Source organism: Rhineura floridana, chromosome 2 (assembly GCF_030035675.1).
Source record: "Rhineura floridana isolate rRhiFlo1 chromosome 2, rRhiFlo1.hap2, whole genome shotgun sequence".
Lineage (NCBI taxonomy): Eukaryota > Metazoa > Chordata > Lepidosauria > Squamata > Rhineuridae > Rhineura > Rhineura floridana.
This window is the reverse complement of record NC_084481.1, coordinates 222,927,459-222,955,289: the sequence shown is the minus strand read 5'-3', so window position 1 is coordinate 222,955,289 and position 27,831 is coordinate 222,927,459. Positions and strand designations below refer to the sequence as shown.

The window sequence follows — 27,831 nt, the reverse complement described above, 5'->3', positions numbered from 1 at the left end:
ACTGGAAAATAATGATGATGATGATGAATTCAAAGGCTGTGGCTAAATATGCCCACAAGGTTTAATAATAATTCTTAGCAATGAGAATCAAATAAAATAAAAACACAGACAATAATATTAAAAAGAAAAAGAAAAGAGGATGGGACTGGGATTGATTTGGAAAAACAGCAAAACATGCAGAAGTTGAACAAATGCCACCCAGCCTCCGCCAAACATTTCTGTGAGACATAATTCACAAAAGAGTTCTGCATTTTAAGATTCCACCCTTTCAAAGCACTGTGATTGGAGAGAGTTGGGTGGGGTGATAGCATTTTAGCTTTCCTCCCTCTCTCCCAGCCTGGCATTCTCCTTTATGGTGTTGTAGTTGCTCTATTTCAGAGACACCCTGTCTGAGTTCATTATAGACTGTTTTGAACGACAGACCTGTAGAAATCTGAACAAATCAATTTGGGACTAGCCGATCCGCTTTGTTGAGAGTTGGAGCTGCTTCAACGTGATTCAGACAGGATACAAAGAGGCCCCATTTGATTTGTGGTTTGTACAAATACAGTGCACAGCCCTAATAGCGAACATGGTGACCTCTAGATGTTCTTAGGCTCCAGCTTGCATTATTCCTGACCACTGTCCATGCTGCTTGGGTTTGATGGGGCTCGTAGTCCAACAATATCTGGAGGGCACCACATTGGCTACCCCTACCTCAGTCATTTTAATTTTTCTAAAATCATTTTTTTATATTTCTTTAGCCTCTCATCCTCTTAAACTCTCTCATTGCTTAGAGATGCAATCCTAAGGGCACTTCCTTGTGAAGAAAGTCACATTGAGTTCAGTAGATCTTACTTTTGTGTCCAAAGTATGACAACCTCAGTTTCATCATTTTAGCTTCTAGTGACAGTTCTGGTTTAATTTGTTCTAACACCCAATTATTTGTCTTTTTTGCAGTCCATGATACGCACAAAGCACTCCTCGAACACCACATTTCAAAGGAGTTGATTTTTCCCTTATTTGCTTTTTTCACTGTCCACCTTTCACGTCCACACATAGAGATTGGCAATACCATGGTCTGAATGATCCTGACTTTAGTGTTCAGTGATACATCTTTGCATTTGAGGACCTTTTCTAGTTCTCTCATAACTGCCCTACCCATTCCTAGCCTTCTTCTGATTTCTTGACTATTGTCTCCATTTTGGTTAATGACTGTGCCAAGGTATTGATAATTCTTGACAAGTTCAATGTCCTCATTATCAACTTTGAAGTTACATAAATCTTGTGCCCAGCGGCAAAAAAACGCCGTAAAACCGGAACAAGTGCTGTAAAGCGGGGGCTTTCTACAATTCACAACCGCTGTATTAGCGGAACGCTGTAAAGCGAAGCCCTACTGTATCTTAAATTACTGATATTTCTCCCTCAATTTTCACACCTCCTCATCTTGGGCCAATCTTGCTTTCCATATGATGTGTTCTGCATATAGATTAAACAAATAGGATGATAAAATACAGCCCTGTCTCACACCCTTTCTGATGGGGAACCAATTGGTTTCTCCATATTCTGTCCTTACACTAGCCTCTTGTCTAGAGTATAGGTTGTGCATCAGAAGAGTCAGATACTGTGGTACCCCCATTTCTTTTAAAACCGTTCCATAGTTTTTTGTTATCTACACAATCAAAGACTTTGCTGTAATCTGTAAAGCACAGGGTGATTTTCTTCTGAAATACCTTGGTCCATTCCATTATCTAGCGTATGCTCGTAATATGATCTCTGGTGCCAATTCCCTTTCTAAATCCAGCTTGGATTTTTTTCCCCAGAGAGCTGGTTGTTAAATATTTACCAGCACACCACTGCACACAGCATAATTTGTGTTAAGTGCAGTAGGATCCAGATCTTAGTTAATTTACATGTATAATGCTTGTAAGCCTTTTAGAATGTTGGTGAAGGGTTTCTTGTGGTTGACATGAGTAGTCCAAGGCTGCTAGAATCAGTTAGGGAGAAATGTTATTTAGAACATAAAAAGGATCCTACTGGATCTCTCCCATCCTGCAGTTTTCAGCAACTGGTATTCAGAAGCACTGTACTACCAACTGTGGAGGTAGTACACAGTCATCATGGAGAAGAAAGAAGTCACTGACTGCCTTATCCTTCACGAACTTGTCTAAATCCTCTTTAAAGCCATCCAATCACCACATCAGATTTGGGTATGTGATGATGTTAGGCCAAATCAGAGCGAGAGCAGTTTCTCCAGCAGTAGAGAAAATGAAGTTTGGGTGTGAGAGAAAAAGAGAATACTAAAAGACCTCTGTAGCCTCAGATATTGACTATTGTTTTTAACATATTCTAGGGATAATTTGATTAATGATTATTATTTAATTTTTCAATGATTATTTGCAAACTCTTTGGCAACTGTATCTGTCTCTTTCCTGTGTCCAATGTAAAACAACTGCCAGAACCTCTTCCCCATCTTGATATAAGTTTAACTTCTAAGCATCAAAGTGACAGAAGTTATTGCAGAGAAATCAGCCAAAATCATTCCATTCAACACTCCATTCATGTATGTGTTATTTCTTTCGTTGGTGCCACCACTTGAACTTGTTGAAAATGTTGGCAATCCAGCACATGATGGAAGTTGAACAGTCAATTTGCCATGTCATATCTTACAGAGTTTACTGATTCTACAGGCTGATTCACACGGGAGGTGAACTTCAGATTAAAGACACAGTTTTTCCCTTTGCGATAGATTTGCAAGATTCACACTGCCTTCCAATCCGCTGTTTTCCACTACCTTCCAATCTGCTGTTTTCCATTCACATTAGGTATTGCTGTTTCCTTATGGCCCCACCCCAAAATTTACATATTCAATCCCTCCAGAGTATTGCGAATGGAGAAGGGGAGAGGGGGTTTGTTTAATTGCTTCTTGACAGTTGCATGCAGAAGCGGGAGAGCGTGGGGGTGCAATTGACAGGAAGAACTTTTTTTCTGTCAATTTCATTTCCTCCTGAGCTATTTATAGCAAAACCCCTTTTTATTAAGTACTTATGAAATGCAATTTTTAGTGGAAGAGTGTGTGTGTTCTGTCATTCATATCGGTAATTGGGCGATACAACGATATGGGTTTTTTTTCCATCGACCATCATGCAGGGGGCTGTTAAATAACGCACACACACTCATGATGTGGTCGGAAGAAGAGACTATGGAACTCAGAATAGAGAGGGGAGTGCAATCCCCATGACTGTTCTGGCTTCAAGGCTGAAACCAGGAGAAGTTGACATGACACTGACTAGGTCCCCCCCTCCTATTCCTAGTAAAACCCTTTCTTCCTTTTTCTTTTTTAAGTTAGGTAGTCAGAGACAGGTTATGTGTGAGTGAGAGAGTGAGAGAGAGAGAGAGAGAGAGAGAGAGAGAGAGAGAGAGAGAGATGCTGCAATGAAAAGTAGATGCCAACGCCCCCACACACGCTTCACAGCCCAACTTTCTCTTCCTTCCTGCAGATTGGTGGCGCTGTGCGGGAAAGTCTCGGGGATAATTCAGCTTCGCTTTTGCAAAGCCCAAAGGAGTTTGGGTGGAAAGAGTGCAAACCATGCTGAAGGTTAAAAAAGAAAGAAAGAAAGAAAGAAAGAAAGAAAGAAAGAAAGAAAGAAAGAAAAAGAAAGAAAAAGAAAGAAAGAAAGAAAGAAAGAAAGAACAGGAGTGAAAGTTTACTGGGTGAGAAAGGGGTGAAAGAAAGAAGGGCTGCAGCAGTTCAGGAGCAGTCAGTTGGAAGTTGCTTGTTGAGCCATCAGAAATAAAATGGAGAGTTTAGTGGGAAGGGAGAGTATCTGATAGTGACAATCCACTCCTCAGCAAAAAACATTGGAGCAAAGCGCCTACATGGGCAAAGCGGAGATAGTTTTTCCTTCACTTTTTGCATTTTCAGCAGGTTGGTTTAATTTGAGTTTAAAGGGGAAAGCAGCAACACACCTTCCCTTTGCCTGCAGCATCATATAAACCCTGTGAATTAAACGGGGATGCAAGTAGCACCTATCTCGCATTAAATCGCCATGTGAACCAGCCCTTCGAGGATATGTAAGTAGCCAAAAATGCCACTGTCCATGCAGAAGAGGAGAGCAAGGTTGGGGGAATGGCAAAGTTTGCAGAAGTGCAAAAGACATTGGGGGGAAGGTGGGGGGGTCACAAAAGCAGTCCAATGAGGATGGAGCATGCTCAGTGAGCTTAGAATGCTTTGTTGGGGGAAGAGCAGAAGGGGGAGGATGAAATGGAGAATCCTGGAAGAGGGTGTGACTGGCTGGAACCCTGAACAGAAGCATGCTATACTGCAACATTTTGTGGCAGGCCCCACTTCTGATAATTCTAATTATTATCTGAATTTGCCCCCAAGTGATTCCAGCACAGCTTTCTAGTGGAAAGGTGGGGTGCCCTGTTTTAAGGCCCTTGAGGGCTGTGTAAACGTAGAGACAGAGCCTTTTGGGTCCATTCAAACAGACTCATACATGCCAAAATCTCCAAAATCAGGTGGTCTTAGACTAGGGTTACCAGGTGTCCAGTTTTCAGCCAGATTCTCTGCCTTTTGGGGGTCCCCTCCGGATGACTCACCTTAATCTCCAAACTCTCAGCTTCAATTTTAAAAAAAAAAAGTTTCTAGGTGGTCTGGTTCCCGAGATATACACCAAAACGTCAGCCGCTGCTCCCCCCACAACTGTTAAATCTGTTTTAACGGATCTGTTCTAGCAGCTCCTAGCTCTAACCCCGCCCTTTCAGGATTGTAGCCAATAAGTGAAGCCAGGGTTGTGATTTGTTGACACAGGCAGTGCCTAGACTTAATTACAACATCAGAAAATGGTGGTTTTGAGATTCTCAGTTTGAGTAAGTAAGAATATAGCTTGTCAGACCCAGGGCTGTTGAAGAGGGCAGTGCTTTGAAAACCTTCACAATATGAAAGTCTTTAATCCAATACTTGTTTTTCTGGGAGTAAAGCAATGCTAATCCCATGTACCTGGAGTAAACCCCACTGAATTCATTAGGACTTACTTTTGAGTAGACATGGTTAGGATTGTGCTTTAATGGGATTTTTGAGTAAACATAGCAAAGAATTGTGTTTGTGATGTAAATCTTTCTCTCCCTCTCCAATCCTATTTTAAAGCAATTAGACAGGGTTTACCTAGGTATCACAGTTTTTATTATGTAGGAAACTAATACTGGTGTTTTTTTAAATGTTCTGCAATGACCGACTGGTTTGACAGTAAGCTATTATATGGTGTGTGTGTAGTCTTTCCAACAACCCTGTGAGGTAGGGTTGGTGATTGGAAACCAAGGCAGCTCACAATAAAAAATAAATCCCTTTAAAAAAACAATAACCATAAAACAAGTATAAACAGTTGCAAAAACAGCTTAAAGTGGCATGATTCTGAATTTTGGGTTGGGTGAATGAAGTTTGTTTATTTATTATTTGATTTATATCCCATCCTTCCTCCCAGTAGGAGCCCAGGGCAGCAAACAAAAGCACTAAAAACATTTTAAAAATCATAAAAACAAACTTTAAAATATATTAAAATAAAACATCTTTAAAAACATTTTTAAAGCTTTTAAAAAATTAAAAAAGAAAAGGTTTAAAAACATATTAACAAGCAATTCCAACACAGACACAGACTGGGATGAGTTTTCAAAAGACTTGTTAAAAGAACAAGTTCCTTGTCACTTGAGGCTGCAGTTTTCCCTGGTTGAGTAAGTCCCATTGAATACATTGGGACTTGCTTCTGAGTAAACAAACATAGGATTGTACTATAAATATCTTTACAGATTGTATATATAATAAACATATTTGATAGTCATGCTTATATAACTATTTCTTCATACTGTGTCCCAATAAGTATCCGATTTCACGCTATGGTTATACAGTACTTCCTCTACATTTTAAATATGCCTTTCTTCCTTGAGGTGGTCATGGTTCTCCATTGTTTTCATCCTGAGGGGCAGATAGGCTGAGAGATGGTGAGTAGCCCATATCACCCACTATACCTTATAGCTCATTTCCATTTTGAAAAATTAATTTAAAAATTTGCATGCAGGTAAAGTCCATCCAACTTGCATTTAAAGCGCATGACTTCCCCTAAAGAATTCTGGGAAGTGTAGTTTCCCCCTCACAGTTATAGTTCTCACCACTCTTAACAAACTACAGTTCCCATGATTCTGTGGTGGGATTCATGTTCTTCAAATGGGCGTTGAATGTGCTTCAAATGAATGGTGTGGATCTGCCCTAGGCATGATATGCATTCAAGACTGAATTGAAAAAAACAATTTTAAAAGATACTTTTTTAAACAGGGGAAGGGTTATAGCTCATTGGTAGGGCATATACTTCGCATGGAAAGGTCCAGAATTCAATTTCTGGAAAAGACTATTGCCTGGAATCCTGGAGAGCCAATGCTAGTCCATGTCATCAATACTGAGCTATGTGGTACCAAATGGCCTGAGTCAGTATAAGGCAGATTCCTTTGTTCCTAAAAGTGGGAAGAGACTCAAGGGCCACAATGACTCCAAAATTTATTTATGTATTTTATTTACAACAGTTATATACTGCTTTATTGTAAAAAAATCTCAAAGCGGTTTACAGAAAGAATTAAAACAATAAAATTATTGGCAAAAACAGTTAAAGACATATTTAAAAACATTCAAAATAATAAAACCAACAATGAGTTAAAAACAGATTTAAAAACACAATAGCTTCTACAGGCTTGCCTAAACAAAAATGATTTTAGCAGGTGCTGGAAAGAGGCATCTGCCTAATGTCAATAGGCAAGGAGTTCCAAAGCGTAGGTGCTGCCATGTTGTTGTTTTTGTTGTTGTTATGTGCCTTCAAGTCGATTTCGACTTATGGTGACCCTATGAATCAGTGACCTCCAAGAGCATCTGTCATGAACCACCCTGTTCAGATCTTGTAAGTTCAGGTCTGTGGCTTCCTTTATGGAATCAATCCATCTCTTATTTGGCCTTCCTCTTTTTCTACTCCCTTCTGTTTTTCCCAGCATTATTGTCTTTTCTAGTGAATCAAGTCTTCTCATTATGTGTCCAAAGTATGATAACCTTAGTTTCAACATTTTAGCTTCAAGTGATAGTTCTGGTTTAATTCAATCTAACACCCAATTATTTGTCTTTTTCGAAGTCCATAGTATGCGCAAAGCTCTCTTCCAGCACCACATTTCAAATGAGTTGATTTTTGCTGCGACTTTACAGGACTGATTTCTTACAAGAGCAGAACGAGTACTATGTGACACCCATAACATTGAAAGCACAGCTTGAACTTGGCCTGGTAGCAAATCAGCAACCAGTGCAGATTTCAGAGCAGAGGTATGATGTGCTGATAGGATCTCACTCATGTCAGCAATCATGCCACAGCATTCTGCATTAACTGACTGGTTGCCAGATTTTTTTTACTTTTGGTTTTTAGTTATGAATCCTGACTGGTTGTGGGATGCTGAGTTGTCTGCCTTACTCATAGGAATCTTGTTGTGGTTGGTATGGTATTGCATTTAGGAAAGCATCACTGTCTTGTGTTTTTCATTTTCTGTTTGCATTTCATTTACCTTTAACCTCACTCCCTTACATCCATAGAAGCAACAGCAGTGGTTGCATGTGCTCAGCTTAGCCCCCTAAAACCCATTGATGATGCACCTTGTTGGTTGCATGGCAGTTTGTTTCTTGCCCAATAGTGGTAAAAGAGAATTCACATATTTGGAAGTGTGGCTGCAATTGTTGTTCCCAAGCTGCTGCCTGTGAAGGTAGACCAAACCATGGGTGTTTTCTGTCAATTATTATTACTCACTGGAATTGGGTTGGCTGTCAAAGTGAGTTTATAGCAGCCCACAGGGTAGACAGAAAGGGTAGAGAATCTTCTTACTCTTACTCATTTCTCAGACCACCTCCTGAAGTGAAGGGTCAAATCTGTAAAGAAGTTTGGAGCAGCCATGTTAAAAGGTAGGGGCAGGGCATTCCAGGCAGGGGGTTGCCAACCCTACTTGGATATGGATGTCTTTGCAGAGGATCCCTAGTCAAGGTTTACCAACAGCACAATCCAAAGTATATCTACTCAGAAGTAAGTCCTGTTGAGTTCTATGGGGCTTAGTCCCTTAGTATGCGTGTTTAGAATTGCAGCCTTCAGGGGCATCCATCTTTACTCCTCAGTGCTCCCATCTAACATCTCCACAACACCAGGCTCCTTTCTTCCTACAGTGGCCTTCTGGTGACTGGCCTGGCCTGAAGGCACTTAAACCCTCCTTGCTGAAAGCAAGTAGGCTAGATTAAATGTTCCCTACCCAAGTTCCATCTTTTAGCTAAGATTTCTACCTTAATTTCCAATCAGAGAAATGTTTTTGTTTGAATTGTATGTTCCAAGCAACTGTGATTGATGCTTAATATATCATGCTTAATGACATCACTCGGGTCCACCCCCATGACATCACTAGGGCCCGCCCCTGAAATCTCAGGATTTGGGATGCTTCTGACCTGGCAACCCTATCTTAGACATCTGCCTGCTACTAAAAATAACTTGCCCGTGTGTACAACTGTGGTTTTAATAATTATGTCTTTTAGTGCCTAATTTTTGGCTAACTCATCCTGTCTTCTAAGGCCCAGCCCTGAACACATTAAAACCTAGGACTGCCCTATTTTCTTACAAGTGCATTGATCTGTGTTTTTCTCTCCTCCTTCCTCAGTGTGTCCATTCTGATCTTTAATACTTCTCGGCGGTGCTTTGTTTTGGTGAAGCAGTTCCGTCCAGGTAATCTTCTTCCTTTGCTTTAGGTTTTACTCTCCAATGAAGCAAAGCTTTATAGGGATTTACCAGTAAAACGCAGGTAGGCCTGTTAATACTTGTGGTATAATATTTTGTTCTGGAGATAGAGGCAGTTGCAGTCACCTTTGTGATAAATGAGGATCCACTACACTTCCTGATACAGTGTTTCCATCCTGAGGTTAATTATCACGTTGATGCCCTTTCAAGTTAAGGAGGGAAGGGTTGGTTCTTCATCAGAAGGAAGTGATTATTCATAATCTGTCACATCTGTATCCTGCCCCTTCTCCAAGGCTGAGAAACAGTGACTGGCCCAAAGTCACCTAGTGAGCCTCTTTCATTTATTTAAGAAATGTATGCTCTGCCGTGCCATTGATGTAATATTTTTTTTAAATCCACAAGGGAACTTACAAAACCTCCATAAAATGAAATAATGCAATAAAATGAACTGAAAGTGAAATAAAGTAACAGTACAGTAAAAAAAAAAAAACCCTAACAATTAGAGGTGCAAATCCTTAATTAAAAACTCAGTTAAAATCTTGGGAAAATAGAATATTCTAAGCCTAAATGGTAGTTACAATGGTCCCAAGCAAACCTCCAGAAGGAGGGAGTTCCTCAGTGGGAATGCTGCCACAGAAAAGGCCATCTCTCCTGTAACCACCTTACTTCATCCCTTAACTGGTACGGTCTGAAGGCATATGAGGCTGCTACCTTACTGAAGTTAAGCAGGTCTGGGTCTGGTCAGTGCTTGGATGGGAGACTGCCTAGGAACCGCTTTGAGTTCTGTGGTGGAAGAAAGGTGAGATATAAATGTGAATAAATGAATTAAAAAGCCTCTGGTGGTGAGGGACCCTAGAGAAGTAGCTACCACTCTTAAGAACATGACAAGAACCCTGCTAGATCATATCAAAGGCCCCTATACTCTAACATTTTATTTCTCACACTGGCCAACCAGATGCCTTTGGGAAGCCTACAAGCAGAACATGAGCACAATAGGTCTTTCCTGCTCTTGTTCCTAGCAACTGGTACTCACAGGTCTGCTTCCTCTAAATCTGAGATCACAGTCAGTTTATTTATATATCACATTTTTGACAAATGCATTCGTGCTAAAAACTGATGGGCAGATTCATATGGGAGACGACAGGGCTGTAGACTCCCTAGCCCCAACCATTTGGCTTCATGACCAAATGGAGATTTGAACCAGGATTTTCCCTTTCTAAATCCAAAACTTTATCCTAGGGCTTCAAAATGTGTGACCCTCTAAACTAAAGATAGCAGCAGCAGCAGCCATACACAGAGATTCCCTCCATTTGGTTTATTTTGTTCACCAGGGAGTGCAAAACATCTCTCCCCACCTCCCTCCTTTTTGTACCAAAATTATAAAAGGGACATCAGAAAGTAGAATTGCCATTGTTTCCATTGGGCCTACTCCTATGCCTTTAATAGCAGCCTTTGCGTGGATGACACTCTTCCGAACAGTTACCTCCCATGACAGGAAAAATTTCATTTGTGTCATTTAGATATTGCCAGACTGCTGTTAAAGGCACAGGAGCAAGGCCAATAAAAAAGGTGGCACCCCTAAAACAAAGGCTGCTAGTAACAGTGGTTTGTCTTTCAGCAGTCTGCACAGCGACATTGACTGAACCAACAATGTAGAATCCAGCGCTTTGTGTTTCCTTTGATGGTATTAAGTGGCTCTTAGCATTTCCTTTAGGAGAGTATTACCACAACAGCTGTTTCTAGATTAATGCAAAAGGTCTTTTGCAAATTCCGCTCCACAATCTGTACAAGGAGGGGGGGAATAGTATACGTTCAAAAAGGACTTTTTCAAACAAACATGCATGCTTTTCATAACTCTGCCGAAACAGCAGCTGAGTTGACAGGCTGAAAGACTTGTCATTGTGCACATGGTACATCATGTACAATCCAACATCCCAGTAAGAATCAATGAATCCTGTGAAATATGCACTTTGGCTGACAAATGGAAGTTGCCTTGAGACAGAAGCTGCTGCTGAAGAAGGAGAACTTTGAAGGTGGGGGGAATCTTGCATTACAAGATTACACACACACACACTACAAATGTTCTGTGTTCTGTTAACAGCATTAATAGATTCAGGCACACACACACGCATACACACACTTATTTTCAAACTACACAGAACAGAACATGCTGCAGGGACTTCTAAGTGCAACTGTTATGACATGCTAGGTGTGTGTTCAATTATGATAAATTTGGATGTGCAAACCCCATTAAATGGGTTCAGATTATTTGTGCACATGCCTCAAAGATACCTTAAAGTTTTTCCAGTCTGAATGTATGCAAGGGGTTGGGTGTTCTTAAAGTGGATTTACTTTGTCAGTTCTACCATTTTGAGTTTGCAGTGGTAATAAATGCAGAGAGTAGGAGTAAAAATGCCTTACTCCTATTATATTTTCACCTGTTCCATATTTTCCATTTGCTATATTTACTCTGACTTGAGGAAACTTGAGCCCTTAGTCATTAACCCTGGCAAAGCCTAATTATCTCATTAACAGGTCCATTCTCACCTCTTTTGTTTTAAGAGCAGCAGATCCAGCCACAAAGCTGTTTGCCCACAAGATATATATTTAAGGTTTTTTTCCCCAGGGAAAGACAAGTAGTTTGAAAGTTTGCACCATTTGGAAAAAATAACAACAGTTAGTCCAAGCCGCTTTCCCTCACTGAAACTTGGCTTCATCCCTCTGATAAATATTATTTATTACAAATATTGATATGCCACCTATTATGAAAACATCCCAAAGTGGTTTACATTAGAATCCATAAAAAAAACACAGTAACAACAATAAAATGAATCAAGCAGCATTAACAGTCAATGCAATGCAACAATCAATGGATGGGGTCGTACTCCCTCTGAAAGAGCAGGTTCATAGCTTGGGAGTGCTCCTGGATCCATCTTTGTTGCTAGAAGTCCAGGTGACCTCCGTGGCTAGGAGTGCCTTTTACCAACTTTGGCTGGTAAGACAGCTCTGGCCATTTCTGGACCATGATAGCCTGACAACTGTTGTCCATGCACTGGTAAGCTTCAGGTTGGATTACTGTAATGCGCTTTATATGGGACTGCCCTTGAGGCTTGTCTGGAAGCTACAGCTGGTGCAAAACGTGGTGGCGCAACTGCTGACTGGGGCAGGGCATCGCCAACATGTCACCCCACTGCTGAAAGAATTGCACTGGCTGCCCATTAGCTACCGGGCCAAGTTTAAGGTTCTAGTTCTGGTGTACAAAGCCCTATACAGCTTGGGACCGGGATACCTGAAAGACCGTCCCTTATATACCCATTCGATCACTGCACTCTGCAGGTGAGGGCCTCCTGCAGATACCATCTTATCAGGAGGTTCGTTCTGCACAACATAGGAAACGGACCTTTAGTGCGGCGGGACCTACCCTTTGGAATTCCCTCTCCTTAAATATTAGACAGGCATCATCTCTGTTATCTTTTCAGCACCTACTGAAGACCTTCCTCTTTCAACAAATCTTCTGAGTAGAGAACTTATCCCAGTCTGTTTCTGTGTTGGAATTACTTTTGAAGATGTTTTTAAAGCTCTTTTTAAAATATGTTTTGTGTTAATATGTTTTGTTTTAATATATTTTAAAGTCTGTTTTTAAGATATTTAAGAGTGTTTTTAGTGTTTCTGTTTGCTGCCCTGGGCTCCTACTGGGAGGAAGGGTGGGCTATAAATTTAATTATTAGTAATAATAATTAACATATAACTTAGAATGTAATTTAAAAAATGGCTGGCAGTAGTAGGAGCCAGCAAAAGCCTCGGTGAAAGGATATGTTTCCATCATGTGCCAAAACTGCATCACTGCTGACGCATGCCTTATTCCTATGATAAGGAATGGGTGCTTCAAAGAGGATAAGGCTATCGGTGGCTACTAGCCACGGTGGCTATGCTCTCCTTCCATGGTCAGAAGCAGTATGTTTCTGAATACCAGGTGCTGGAAAGTGCAGGAGAGGAGAGTGCTCTTGTACTCAGTCCAGCACGTGCGCTGCCCATAAGCATCTGATTGGCCACTATGAGAACAGGATGCTGGACTAGAGAGGCCATTGGCCTGATCCTACAGGCTCTTCTTTTACAACATTAAAGGCCCTCTTCCTGGTCCCTGTTAGATGGGTTTCGACATACTGCAGCACTATCGGGAGGCTCTGTCTGAGAGCCTCAGATATTAGTCTGTATGGGAGAAGCCATTCTCTCAGATAATCTAGTCCCACGTCATTTAGGGCTATGTAGGTCAATACTGAAACCTTAAAGATGGCCCAGTAGCAAATTGGCAGCCGGTACTCTTCTTTTTAAGGGTGGTGTTCTGTGCTCCAGTCAGCAGTCTATCTGCTGCATCTGCACTAGCCGCAGCTTCCAGATCAATATTAAGGGCAGTCCAACAAGCTAGTGCATTACAGTAATTGAGTTTAGAGGTTACCAAGGCATGGATCGTGGTTGCAAGCCTACTGCAATGAAGCCAAACTGCATGTACAGTATTTGAAATGATCACATATTCTTCCTCAGTGCTTTATTTTCCCCCTTCCTCTCTTGTTTTCCTGGATCTGTTTTAGATGGTAAGCCCCTTTGGGTAAGGACATGGCATACCTGTTGTCACCATATACAAGTACAGACCAAAGTTCTGTGGGGCTCCAAGGTACACATTGAGCTCTATAAGAGCCGGGACTCCCCCATCCTCTCCAATGCCTGGGAATGTCCTAAGTGTACCCTCACACCATTTTTTATACAGGGAGAAGAAGTGGGCCTATGCCTGACTGCATGTGTGCCATGTGCTTCCTGGAGTTGCTTGATTAGTGTGGTTGTTTCATTTGATCTGTTCCTTGTTAAGGTCAGAGCAGCACGACCATGCATGCTCAAGAAGATATGAATGGCACCGAGTCTGACACTTTACGTTTTCCCCCAGCTGTCTACATGTGTGAGATGGAGCGACACTGTCCTCAAGACTTGGAGTGTAAAAACCAGGAGAGCTGGCGTACTCTACCAGATCGCTTGCCTGCTTCAGAGGGAGTAACCTATGAACTCTGTGCCGGTATTGTAGACAAGCCACAGCTCTCGTTGGAAGAAATAGCTTGCAAGGAAGTCTTAGAAGAGTGTGGCTATGAGGTCCCTATAGTCAGCCTGAAGAGAATTACTTCATACAGGTAAGTAGATCGGGGCTCGGTGATTTTCAAAGAGCAGCTGGTAGGATAGACTGTGATGAAACCTGCCAAGCTGAACACAACCATATTTACACTTGTACAATATACAAGCGTATATTGTAGCCTGCTAGATATTTTGATCACTCTTCCCTCCCGCCTCCAATGTCAGGCAGGCAGCAAAAGCAAGAGGGTGTATTGAGTCTCTGGTGGGCCACTGAAGCATATGGCCAACAGGCTATGGCCAACAGGCCATGGACCACAAATTGTTCAAGTGTGTGCTAGAATGACAGCTTTTTACCTTTGTCATCCCATGAATTGGTGGAAGTAACATCTTCAAGAAGGACTTGGAAGGTGAAAGCAATAAGAAAGCTGGGTTTGCTAAAGGCTTCAGGGCAATAAAAGAGCTTTAAACCATATATGAGGGAGGCAATGGTAAACCCTCTCTGAATACCTCTTACCATGAAAACCCTATTCATAGGGTTGCCCATAAGTCGGAAGTCCATTTTCCAAAGCATATATAAATTGGAAAAGCAGGGAAGCGTTCAGTGAAATAGACGCAAAAATCTTTCTATCCATTTCCTTTTAAACATTATAGAGTCCGTTGAAAGGCCAGTCATTTTTTATGTAATCAGGGGAAATGGTGGCAAACTCTATTCATTTGCTATCTCTCTAAATAATGCATTAGGTCAAGACAGCATCCAGTAACAATGGCAGCTAACATCACATTGAATAGCTGAAGCTTGTCCATGTTACAGGGGTTGGGAACCTGTCACCTTCCAGATGCTGTTGGACTACAACTTCCATCATCCCATTACCACTGACCCTACTGGCTGGGAACTGGAGTCCAATAACGTTTGGAGGGCCACAGGTTCCTCTTCCCTTCCATTTTGAGTCAGGCCATTGGTCTCTGTAGCATAATGCCCTCTACCAATGGCTCTCAAGGGACTCAGAGACCTTTCCCAGGCCTCCCTCCTGATTTTTTTTTAATTTGAAGATTTCATGGATTGGACTCAAGATCTTCTACATGCCAAGCGTGTGCTGTGCCACTAAGCTATGGCCCCTCTCTGGTCAGATAACAACCACCCTAAACCCAGTCCAGTCATCAAATAACACCATAAAACAAACAAAATTGGAAGTTGAGGGAGGCAATAAAAGCTTTATTCCTTCCTTAACAGTAACCTGAAAAGAAATGCCTTCACCTGCCTTCACCTGTTGCTGTTATGTAACTGAGAAGAGCATTGCTTCCTGGGGGTTTGTGTGGCGGGTGCATAGGAGAGATAATATCTCTTCCCACTGTTAGTTTGCACAGAAGTCTAACGAAGTCCCCCTTCAGTTTCGTACAATTTGTTGTTGAACCTTTTCCCTTTCAAAATTAGTCAGGGCAGAACTAAAATGTTACATCTGACACGGGGCTGCTCCTGAAAAGGATAGCTCTGTCATGTGTCTCCCTGTCCTGCTTCCACCCCCTCTCCATAGCATGTAAACATACTTGCCCATGTCATGATGTCATCACTGTGCATTTGTCTGTCAGCAGCAGGCAATGATGTTGAGTTGGGGAGGGGAAATACACAACATGATGACATCATGGGGAAATAAGCAACGTGATAACAGGTAAGTGGGGAAATGATGTGAGGAAAATTACTTAATATGGGGCTACTGTTTTTGGTGCGTGCTCTCTCACACACACATTCACACTGTGGGGCATAACATCTGTCTTGTCCCCTTCCACTGATTATATTTAGGCATTTCTTCTGCTAATATTTTAATTTAAAAACCTCAGACCTCTCAGGTCACATCTGATGCAGATACATGGCTAAATGACACCGCCTGGCACAGGTGATTGGAAGAAGGCAGTGCCGGAAGAATAAATCATGCAGAGGCACAACAGGCAACCTCCTCTATAGAAAGTACATTGGGCTCTCAGGATATTTGCGTTTTCAAATTAATTTGTTTTACACAGCCTACCAGTGTGCCCCAGCATATCATTTAGGAATTACTGGAGTAGGTCATTTTCCAGCTCTTCAGGCATTACATGGTGATTTAAAAGAAAAGATGCATTTTGAGATACGTTTTCTAATCCCAACTATTTTAGAAGGAATTTAATTATTTTATTTTATTTTTTAGTTGAAATTCCACCACAACTAAGAGGAAAAGCCAAGTGTGTGTGTGTGTGTGTGTGTGTGTAGTATGCGTCTAGTATTTGGAATTAAGGAAATGTCAAGAATTAAATAATTGAAAATGTGCTCAGAGCCTTCTGCCTCCCCAGATTGTAGCTTTGTGAAAAAAGCATCTGTTCTCATACTTGGAAATACACATCAAAATGTATGAAGAACCGGGACTTTAAAAGAAAACAAAAACTTTCTTTGCTTTTCCTCTTGACAACTCTATTGAAGTGGACACTGACATGCTTTTAAAAAGAACGGGCAAGGGGGGGGATGGGACCTGGGAATTAAATTCGGATCCACAGCTGTCAATCCTGGCAAATGTCGTTTCCTGCTGGATTAACAAGCTTTTGCTGGGGGAGGAGGAGTGAAACGGAGATGTCTCTTGCAACTCCTTGGAGCCAGCTTATATGACTGCCTTGCTAGATGAAAAGGTGCTTTCTTTGGTGTGAAACAAAGGCTGCCATCCTAGGCATGCATACTTGGAAATAATCCTCATTGGACTCGAGGGAACTTACTTCTGAGTAAACAGAGGATCAGGCTAGAAGTTGTCCACAGCCTTCTCAATATCCTTCTGCCAACGTGCTGCAGCTATGTAAATGGTGAAGGAAGATGTGATGCCATTTTTAAGAATGAATTATTTATGTCTCTGGATCTGCTCCCTGCCTTAAAGGACAGAGGGGGAGGCCTTGCAGGTGAGGAAGCTCCTTGTGTGCATTAGAGCACTTTTGCCCAGAACAAGTTATTGCTTTAATTCCAAAAACAGGCACATTCAAAAGAGCCTTGGATAATGTGGATTCTGCAGTTTTTTAAAAAGCAGAAAATATCCTTTATTTCCATTGAGTACTTATTCCTTTTCCTTACACAACATCTTTATTGTCCTCTATGCATGTGTGTGTGTTGTAATTCACATTAAAATGCAGAAGAATTTTCATGAAGATTTTTTTTAAAAAAAAAATAGCAAATTGCTGCAAAAATGTGGAGAACTGAATCTAAGATTGGGAAAATGAGAAACAGAGAGAACCAAAATTAACAGATCCTTCAATCCCTAGTTTTGAGAAATCGCAGAACAGACTTGGGGGACACGCAAGTGGAGCAGAGAGGGGACATTTCTGTTGGACGAGCGTAAATCTTTGCACTAATGGAACAAGTTACTTAGTGTTACATTGGATACATGTCCTAGTGCAGAATCCAGCATAAGGATATCCTGGGTTTTTTTCCCTCTAGCTTTGATGAGCAGTGTATGTCCCGGGCACCAGGTTTCCCAAGCCTGAGGGGCCTTATATATTTTCACTTGAGATGCCGAGCTTGAATCTAGGTGTTACTACAAGCACGTATTGCACATGTCCTACTTTTCAGCAGTATGATCACACTTGCGATTTGCCATACAGTTCTTATAACTCAGCTGGGAATCATCCAGCACCCTCACAAACATCAAGGATTCCCACATAAGTCAGGATGCAGAGGATTTGCAGATGGGACAAAGAGGAGAGCAGGGGGTCCTTACAGAGACTGGGAAGAGACAGAACAAGCCACCCTACACTTTGGGAGAGTACTCCAGTTACAGAAACCCCTCTCTCTTTACCAGGACATTTGGTGGCCACTTGGGTCCTGACTCCCTCCAGATTCTTCTCAGCAAGTTAGGACCTGAAGGAAAATCTAAACTGTAGTGTATATGTGCTGCATGAGGATAGACAAATCTGTCAATTTCACTCCGTTTCTCATTTTTCCAATCTTAAATTCTGTTTGCTACATTTCCACATCAGTCTGGGATTTTTTTCAAAACCAAGTAAAGGTGTCATGAAAATTCATCACCATTTTAGTGTGCATGTCTCCTGATGTACACATTTTTGCAGACCACTTTCCCCATTATAAATATTTTGCAAGCACTTTCCCATAATCTAAAGCCCTTTTTTTGTTTTCACTAATATGCACATTTCTATGCACACTTTCCCCTGACATGTTTTAAATTGATTCATGTGTGGTTTTAAATTGTATGTTGATATTTTGATGTTGTGAACCACCCAGAGAGCTTCGGCTATGGGGCGGTATAAAAATTTAATAAATAAATAAATAAAATAAATACGCACATTGTTTGTTGGAGAACTGTCGCACAACATTCAAAGAAGTGCAAATTTCAAAGGATAGCGATGTTTCCATTTTTGTGTTTTTCTCTTACTGACAGTATTAATGTTTGCTGCTTCTTTTTGTGTAAACCACTTAGAGGTACTATTTACAATCAAGCAGAGTATAAATTTTGCTAAGGAAAAAAATAAAAATGCGTTGTTTCAGGAAGTGCAAATTAGGTAGGCTTTTCTCCCCCCAACCTCGTGGTGTGCCTTGCTTTGAGTGCTGCTTTTGTAGCAGAGGAATAGTATAGGGATGCTAAATAAATACATAACATGACTGCAAGAAAAGCTCTGCTGGATCAGACCAAAGGCCTGTCCAGTCCAGCGTTGCTTCCCACAGTGGCCAACCAGATGTCCTTGGGAGGCCTGTAAGCAGGACCTGAGTACAAGAGCCCTCTCCCATGGCTGCTCCCCAGGAACGTTTTGGAGGCATGTAGTCTCTGATCCTGCAGGAAACATGTAGCCACCATGGGTACAGCTCGACGTGAGCGGCGCCCTGGCACATATACAGCAAAGGATTCACTTCCCCAAGATGTGGGGGATGGCCACTAACTTTGAAATGGAAACGGACTGCCTTCAAGTCGATCCCGACTTAGGGGGCCCCTATGAATAGGGTTTTCATGGTAAGCGGTATTCCGAGTGGGTTTCCCATTGCCTCCCTTTGAGGCTAAGAGGCAGTGACTGGCCCAAGGTCACCCAGTGAGCTTCATGGCTATGTTGGGATTCGAACCCTGGTCTCCCAGGTCAGAGTCCAACACCTTAACCCAGCCTTTCCCAACCAGTGTGCCTCCAGACGTTGTTGGACCACAACTCCCATCAGCCTCAGCCAGCATTGCCAATGGCTGAGGCTGATGGGAGTTGTGGTCCAACAACATCTGGAGGCACACCGGTTGGGAAAGGCTGCCTTAACCACTACACCACACTGGCTCTAACTTTAACTTTAACACTAACTCTAAGATGGCTTTAAAAGGGGATTAGGCAAATTCATGGAGGACAAGACTATCAGTGGCTACTCCTTACAAAGAGCCACTGGGAATGTCGTTGCCTCTCCTCAAACTGTGGCTGCATTTCAGAAGCATATTTAATCATCTGGTGTAGACTCACTTCATTTCTTTTTTGATTTTGCAAATCGGGTTGCTCTGATGTTTTCCAGTAGTAAAATAACAATAAACTGACCGTACCTGGGAGAGTTAATGTTGTGTCAGCCTGTACTCTATGTGGTAATCTATGCATAAACACCATTTTAACCTTACTGCACGGTGGTTAATGGCCATAGTACAATGACATGCTTTGTAATTAGAGGGATCACCTGGCAGTACACCTGCCTGTGGATGGTATAATATAATATAATTTTGTGTCAATTGCTTCTATTCTCTGTGTGTATTTTTTCCTGCACCTGCTACTTATAACCTCAGAACTGTGTAAAGGTCCAAATCAATTACCTTGGGAAATTACCTTAATTGCTCATCAGCTTACTCATTGTGTGTGTGCATGGATTTGGCATGGAGTACAAAGAACACCATGATTTTGGATTTGCTTATAAACCCGGCATAAAGCGTTCCCTGAATGCCATGTTATACATTCACTTACATTTCATTTTATTAATGAATAAACTTCATAATTTCACGGGAGGCTTGCCCTTTTAAAAGTACAGGACAGTCATTATGTGTCAATTTTTAAAAGTGAATGCAAAAAAAAAGGAAGAAAAGATTTGGAGGGAAATTATCCAGGGACTATAATGGAACACAGTTGTCAGAGAGACCTGCTAAACGTAAGGAGAGCTCTGCTGGATCAGGCCAATGGCCCATGTAGTCCACCATCCTGTGCTCACAGTGGCCAGCCAGGTGCCCCAGTGGGGAAGCCCATGAGAAGGACATGAGTGCAAGAACACTCTCCCCTCCAGCGGCTACATTGTGTGTGTGTGTGTGTGTGTGTGTACATAATTTTCATCAATATTCAGCTGTAACTTGGAAGAGCGATGGAACTGTGTCAGAGTACTTAGTGGCAACATTTTAAACTGGAAACCCCAAGGCTACATGTTATAAGAACATAAACCTAAGAAGAGCCCTCCTGGATCAGATCAAAGGTCTATCTAGTCTGGCAACTTGCTTCCCGGTCCGATGCCTCTGGGAAGCCCACAACCAGGGCTTGAAGGGCCCTACCCCACTATTGCTCCTCTACAAAGTCATTCAGTGGCATGCTTCTGCATCTGAATGTGGCGATTCTATATGGACACCGTAACTAGTAACCTTTTATAGACATTCACTCCATGAATTTGTTTAATCCCATTTTAAAGCCAGTGTGGTGTAGTGGTTAGAGTGTTGGACTACAACCTGGGAAGCCAGAGTTCGAATCCCCACACAGCCATGAACCTCACTGGGTGGCCTTGGGCCAGTCACTGCCTCTCAGACTCAGAGGAACGGAATGGTAAACCCCCTCTGAATACCGCTTACCATGAAAACCCTGTTCATAGGGTCGCCATAAGTCGGGATCGACTTGAAGGCAGTCCATTTCCATTTTTCAAGCTGCGGCCATCACCACATCCAGATGCAGCAAATTCCATATCTTTAATTATGCATTGTGCGTAATAATGCTTCATTTGTCTGTCCTGAATCTGCTGCCGATTAATTTTGTTTTTAAGTGACTCCTAACATCTCCCTCTTCCGTTGCCTTTTATTTTTTTCTGAACAACGTAGCATTTCCACAGAGGAAAAATATTCCAATCCCCTGAACATTCTGGTTACCTTTCTCTGTACTAAGAAGCTGCCAATACAGGGCTGCTGCTAATAGGAGCCTCTGCCTTGTTCCATTCTGCTAATTTCTTCATGCAACTTAACCAGTGACCCTACACTATGATGCTTTGTGTATCCTCCTTCCCATCCCCACATCATTGGTTGGTAGAGGCAGGAAAACGTTCAGCTTGATGACTTTGGTACACAGGGTAAGCTGTACTACAGATTACTGAGGCAAAGTGCAAGAGTTTGACAACTCAGGGCTGCTATTTTTAGCGCCAGCCTGTGTTTCTTATACTGTGCGGTTCTGTCGTCAGATGAGATGTGTCCCTTGTTCTCGCAGGTATTCCTACAAGATTTCTTAAATACATAATATTGTAATTTTTCTTTCTCACCCCTAAAGATCTGGAGTTGGCGTGACAGGATCAAAGCAGACATTATTCTATGCCGAGGTAACAGATGAGATGAAAGCCAGCGAAGGAGGCGGTCAGCCAGAAGAAGGTGAACTGATTGAAGTTGTGGAAATACCTCTGCAGAACAGCATGAATTTTGCATTTGATGAATCTTGCCCTAAAACGATGGGCGTCATCTTTAGCTTCATATGGTTCCAGACCAACATAGCTCCAAAGCTACTAGAAAAATAGCAACAGGTACTGAAGTGTACTGGAAGCGTGAGGCTAATTTAAAAAGCAGAAGACCAAACTATGTATAAGATTTTTTGCTGAATTTGTGTAGTTCAGAAACCCATTTCAGGCAAGAGTCATAAAAATATGAATAGAAATTAAGAGGCTTTAGTCTGTTGGTTTTTTTTCCCCTGCAGGGGTTAAGTGTTTGAAACCATTTGCAGCCACAAACATGATGCCTCCCCCACCATTGGCAGTGTATCTTGACAACCTTGGTTTTATTATTGATTGGGTGAAGGTCACACTGGGCAACACAGAAGCTGCTAAAGCTGGGATTGCAGAATCCCAGTTTGCCAGGTTAGATGTGTATTTCAACACCAGCTGTTTGTGGAGGGCCATTTGGAATGACAAAACAGCAAACAGTGGAAGGATTACACTCCCATGTGCCTGCCTCCCATTTCATCCACTCCCAGAGGTTTTTTTTATCATTTCTAAAGGCCATTTGGATTATGCTACATATATATGCATGTAGCATGTCATTTGACCATACACCCTCTATTAGCAGGAAAAGCGTATTAACGGACAGAGCAATAATAATCACAGACAGCCCTCATCCTTGCACTCCAAAAAACTGAGTGTAAGAGTAAGAATGACTAGCCTTCCGATGACACACACACACACATGTATTTTTGCATAAGCCAATTATCTGTCCATGCCTCCTGATTTGAGTAGGAGACCAACTCAGAGCTGTGACTCTTGCAGAGATGCAACAGGCAATTGTCAAAAGAGAGGTAATTCTGTTATGTCTGTGCAAAAGAAGTGATTGTATGAGCCAATCACACTCTAGGGAAATATACAGTAGAATGACCTGCCCTCGATGGGTCCTTATTGGAAGGAGCAAGAGCAGAGCAGTCTCTGTGGGCAAGTGCTTTGGCCTGGCTTCCAGTTATTTGATTAATGTTTTTTCTTGGCATATTGGAAGTTCTCTCATAGCCCACTGGTGTGCCTGCCTGGGTCCAGTTTGGGAACTGCTGAGACAGTGGTTGGATGCGACAGAGCAGGGGTGGAGAAACTCAGACAGGGGACCATATTTGGCCTGCCAGGCCTACCCATTTGGCCCACAAGGCTGTTTTGGCCAAGCCACACCCACTGGTCCTATATCTGATGTCATATGTGGCAGGGCTTGGCCAAAAGGGATTGGCAATGCCTGCAAAGCTCCTTGTGCAGTGCCTCTCAAGTGTACCACAATCAGCTGCTTTTTGGGCGCTTGGGAAGCACTGTGCCTTTGAACTTTGACAAGTGTCAGTCACCTGATGTCATAATGACTGACATAATGATTGAATGATATGACCTGATGTCATAATGATATAATTGACATGTGGGTGGTTCTGCCCCCTGTCAAAGTTGGCCTATAAGGGTGGGGAGAGAAAGCTCTGGCCCACTGGCTCAAAAAGATGCCCCATGCCTGCTACAGAGGGTGCCTGGGGGGGGGGGGGGTCCCTCCTTGCACTTTTGCTCTTTTGCTGCCTAACTTTATTGCAAGTTGTATTGGCTTCCCTGTGGCCCCTGTCACTTTAATTTTGTTTCTGAAATGTTCCCTGTTATGATATCCTTCTCATACCCTTGGCCTAGAACCTGAATCTCATCTACTTTGGGATAGATCTTTGCTTGATTTCCTCTGACAAAAATAATTTTATTCCTCTGTATGATTTTTTTTTTAAGGGAGGGGACACAGTTCAGTGGTGTAGCTCATGTTTTGCATGGGTAGCTGGTATCTTCAGCTGAAAAGGATCAGGTAATATCAGAAAGACCTTTCTCGGCCAGAGGCCCTGGAGAGCCACTGACAGTCAGAGGAGACAATACTGGATTCCATGGACAAATAATTGCTGATGCTGGAAATGGCATTGAGCTGTATTCTGCTGTTTGTTTTATTTTGCATATTAATGTGATGTCGTTTTATTATGTCTTTTTTAATACTTAATTTGTAAGCCCCTTTGAGAATTTGATTCACATTGAATGTTGCTTTTATCTCAGGTTTCTAATGGAATCTAGCTCTCTGATCTTGCTGCTCTTTTTCAACTGATTTTTATTGCTGTTTTTAATTTACTTTTTAATCATTTTAATATTTAGTAATTGTGTTTTAACATTGGTACTGCTGCTTTAGTTGTAAATCACCTCAGTAAGTACAAGGGGCAGTTAATATTTTCATTCCTAAGACTGTAAAGGAAGCCTTGAAAATCTGAGAGGCTTCATGCAATCCCAGAAACTGGAGATGACAGTTTCATTTTGTTTTGTGTATTGATTTGACATTGTTTTAATTATGCTTTTTATCTTAATTTGTAAACTGCTCTGAGAATTTGATTCAAATTGAAAAGGTGTCTAATAACATGAAATAAAGAGTTCTAGAACAGTGTTTGTGTGATTCTGACAAATTAAATCTTGTTACCTGTTCTCACTTCCAAATGAAGTTACTGGAATCGTCATACTGGTAGCAAAAAGGATTCTTCAGCCTTAAAAATGCAGCCTTCAGTAATGCTGTGAAATGTGCTGTCATTGCAGACTGTGAGTAGAATAGCCATCCTCCAAAGAGTAGGAAATCTAAAATGGGATGTCTACAAATGGAAGAAAAGAAAAGCTCATCTTAAATGTGATGTTCCCTCACTATGTTAGTATTAATTTCCATGGCAATGCTATCTGTGTCAGTGGGGCGATTTAAAATGCTTGTTCCAAGGCAACTAATCTCAAGAGATGTGTGATGTGAGAAGCACACATTTTGCAGCAGTGCCACTGATTTAAAACCATGCAGCCGTGTGAGCATATTTTCGGGTTGATAATGTTACAGGGAATGGCTTTACACAGGACTCTGTCAAAACTCTGCACTTTGCTGTGGCAGCAAAGCCCTGTCCAAACAGATCCTTCTTCACAGCCATTGCTGCTACTGATACTCTGTGCATAAAAGTTTCTGCAATGTATACCGCCTTTTGCACCACGTTATCCTAGGATAATGTAGGCAGGCAAGCTGGTGGTTCAGTAGATGTTCAAGGATGGCTTCAGATAGTGATAGATCAGTCTGTGCAAAGAAACATGCTACTCTGCCTGAGGAGTTAGGCCAGAGTTAGCAACTGGGAAAGGCCAGATTGCTCCTGAGGTCACCCAATCCCTGCTGGGCTGAAAGCTGCAGTAATATCCTCTGGTCCGACATTGTGGTGGCTCTGTAGTGCCACAGAGCTAAAGCTACTCCAGTGGTGCAGGGAGTAAGGAAGTAAAACATCCAGCTGCACACAGGTGGTAGCTCTCAGTCTGTTTTGGGGGGGAAAATGCATTTCTTTATGAAGGGAAGTTTGCCTGTAAAATCAATATGAGTGTGCAGACCAAGCACTGTAATGTAAAGTATTAGTTTCCTGCCAGATAAAAGCAGTGACACCTAGGTAAGCCCTGCCTAACTGCTTTTAAAAAAAGGATTGGACAGGGAAAGGTTTACAACACAATCCTTTTCTATGTTGCCTCAAAAGTCCCACTGATTTTCAGCAAATCCTAACCATGTCTACTGAAAAGTAAGTCCTACTGAATTCAAAGGAGTTAACTCCCAGGTGTATGGAATTAGCATTGCAGCTTTACTCCCAGAAAAGCTTCATATTGGGAAGGTTTTGAAAACAGGTTATGATAAGACAAATAAACTGCCCTCTTCAATAGTCTAGTAAAATTTAAACCTGTTTGACTCCTTAATTAGAAAAGTATAACATAAAACCTGCATGCACACTTTTTTATAACTAACATTGTTTACTGCATATGCCCACCAAGATCCTGCTGTGATCTTCTGTTGTAGGGCAATCCTATGCATGTTTACTCAGAAGCAAGTCCTAATCCTGTACAAGGAAGGTACTCTTTATGCTGCTGAAAGCTATATATTTACTGAATTCCTGAGGTGAGACAAGCAGGAAAAGGAAACTGTTCTCAGAACTTGAAATGCAGTTTAGGTATTGCCTGGGGGTCAAAAAATCTTGTCAACCCTGACTTCACTTATGGGCTAAAAACCTGAAAGGGCAGGAATTAGGGCAGCCAGTACTATTATTTATTTATTACATTTATACCCTGCCTTTCTTTTCACGATAGAAACCCTAGGCAGCTTACATATGGTTCTCAGGTGGTCTCCCATCCAGACACTGACCAGACCTGATTCTGCTTAGCCTCAGCAGGAAGTTGGCCTCATGTGCCTTCAGACCATAGCTTGCAACCTACTAACAGAAGTTGCTGGGGAGCTGACATTCTGGTTTATATCTTTTGAACCAGACCACCTAGAAACTTTTTTTTAATGAAAGCTAAGAGTCCAGATATTAATGTGACTCATCCAGAGACCTGGAAAGGACCCTCAAAAACCAGAGTCTCCGGATGAAAACTGAAAATTGGGCAACCCTATTTGTAATTGTAAAAACTAGCTGCAATAAAAGAAATAAGAAAGAATATCCTTGGGCCAATTCTGAAATTGTGCTCTTGTAATACTGCTCAGCACATGAAACACCAAAAACGATGGGGAGACACTTTAATTTATTTAGGGTGGTCAAATCCTTGGGCCACCTCCAGTTCCTGGACAGGGTCAGTGTACATATGTACATTTTTTCCCAAATGAATGCACAGATAGAAAAGAAATTAAAGCTGCAAGCTTACGCACACATTTCCGAGAGGAAGATCTCCTCCAGTCAACCTGTTCATTCAGCATTCATCCTGCTTTGCTTGCACAAAGCTTATGTGGTGATTAGACTATGTCCACTCTTTACTGAGCATTTGTTGTATTTGTTTCGGGGGGACAGTTACATGCATATGTGTAATCCTGTCAGGATGCTGTCCTGTTACTTTTTTTTGCAGCCAGCACCCACCGATCTGCCAGACACACACTGCCCATCACAAAGAATTAAGAGGCAGGAGAGGAGCCCCCCACCCAGGCCAGCCGATAGAGCGGAGGCCTCAGCAGCAGCCTGCCCAAATGGCCAGACTGTGGAGGAGGAAGAGAAGCAGGAAGAGGGCATGCCACACCATGGGGCAAGAGGCAGGCTGTAGGGGGCAAAAAATCCACTCAGTTTCGGCTGCCGGGGGGTGGGGGTCAGAATTAAGTGGATATTTGCCCAGGCTGCAGCCTGTCTCCTCTCCTGTCCCCTGCTTATCTGTGGGGGCAGCCGATTAGCAGTGAATCCACAGTGGCTGCGGATCCCATCGCTAGTGCGATGGGATCAAGTAGTGTGAGAGAAAGGGGCCGCAGGGGGGCGTGGCTGCTGGTATGTCTGTGAGGGGGCGTGGCATGACCCATGAAGGGACCCTGCACTTCTGAATGTGACACGGGTTATACAGCAATGGGCTTGCATCTGCATTCCTCCTGGTTTGCTTGCGGGCTGTTTACACATCTTTCAACAATTTTTTTTTTTTGCTGATGTTTCTTTATTAAAGTGGATTTGTTGCACTGGGGCAGCAGAGTGCTTTAACCCACTTTAATTGTGCACACCGAAAGCTTATGCACTGTTATGCGCTGGTATCCCTGCTGCAAGATAGAGTGCTGAAGGCACTCCAAGGCTGCAATCCAATACACACTTACCTGGGAGTAAGTCCTATTGAACCCAATGGAGCTTACTTCTGAGTAGATATGTATTAGACTGCAGCCCAAGTCCCACTGAACACAACAGGGCAGAGGTTCCCAAATGCTTTCCCCACAGAAAATTCAATTTATTTAAAATGCCCAGTGAGCTTCATGGCTGTGTGGGGCACTGTTAAGACTGTAAGTGAGAGCTGTACTTAAGCCACCTATCACCAATCCTGGGTCTCATCCTTGTCACTCCAAACGCTGTATCACCTGTGTGTACCTCAGGGAGACAGCTACTTTCACAAGCACTAGGACAGGCAGGACATATTACATCAAACAGAACATCACCTGCAGGTCCTGCAATATAATTTATGTCATCAAATGCAAAAGACCAGGATGCCATATCTAATACGTAGGAAAAAACACTACTGACCTACGCATGCGCTTCAGGAACCACAAGTCGGCAATCTTGACCAAAAAAGTGGAGCAACCAGTTGCAAAGCATTTTAACATCGAGGGTCACAGCCTGTTGGACTTTTCCATAACAGCGATAGAGATGCCAGCAGATCCAGCAGCATTGACCCAAAGGGAGAACTTTTGGATTTACTCTCTGGACACATTGGCCCCACATGGCCTGAACCTGGAGGACAGTACCACCACTGCTTAGCTTC

At 42.3% G+C, this 27,831-nt stretch overlaps 1 protein-coding gene across 6 annotated transcripts in view; it reads left to right on the top strand.

The window, feature by feature from the left end:
* Positions 1-24,004, top strand: part of NUDT14 (nudix hydrolase 14) — a 96,868-nt gene extending 72,864 nt beyond the window's left edge. For 4 of the 6 annotated variants that reach the window (XM_061612345.1, XM_061612343.1, XM_061612342.1 and 1 more), the window contains exons 3-5: positions 8,695-8,759; positions 13,711-13,948; positions 21,372-24,004. In XM_061612345.1, the coding sequence (XP_061468329.1) occupies positions 8,695-8,759; positions 13,711-13,948; positions 21,372-21,612 (544 nt within the window). In that variant the 3' untranslated portion in view covers positions 21,613-24,004. The remainder of the gene's footprint in view (positions 1-8,694; positions 8,760-13,710; positions 13,949-21,371) is intronic. The other 2 variants (XM_061612339.1, XM_061612344.1) reach the window with 2 other exon arrangements.
* The last annotated feature ends 3,827 nt before the right edge of the window (positions 24,005-27,831 follow it).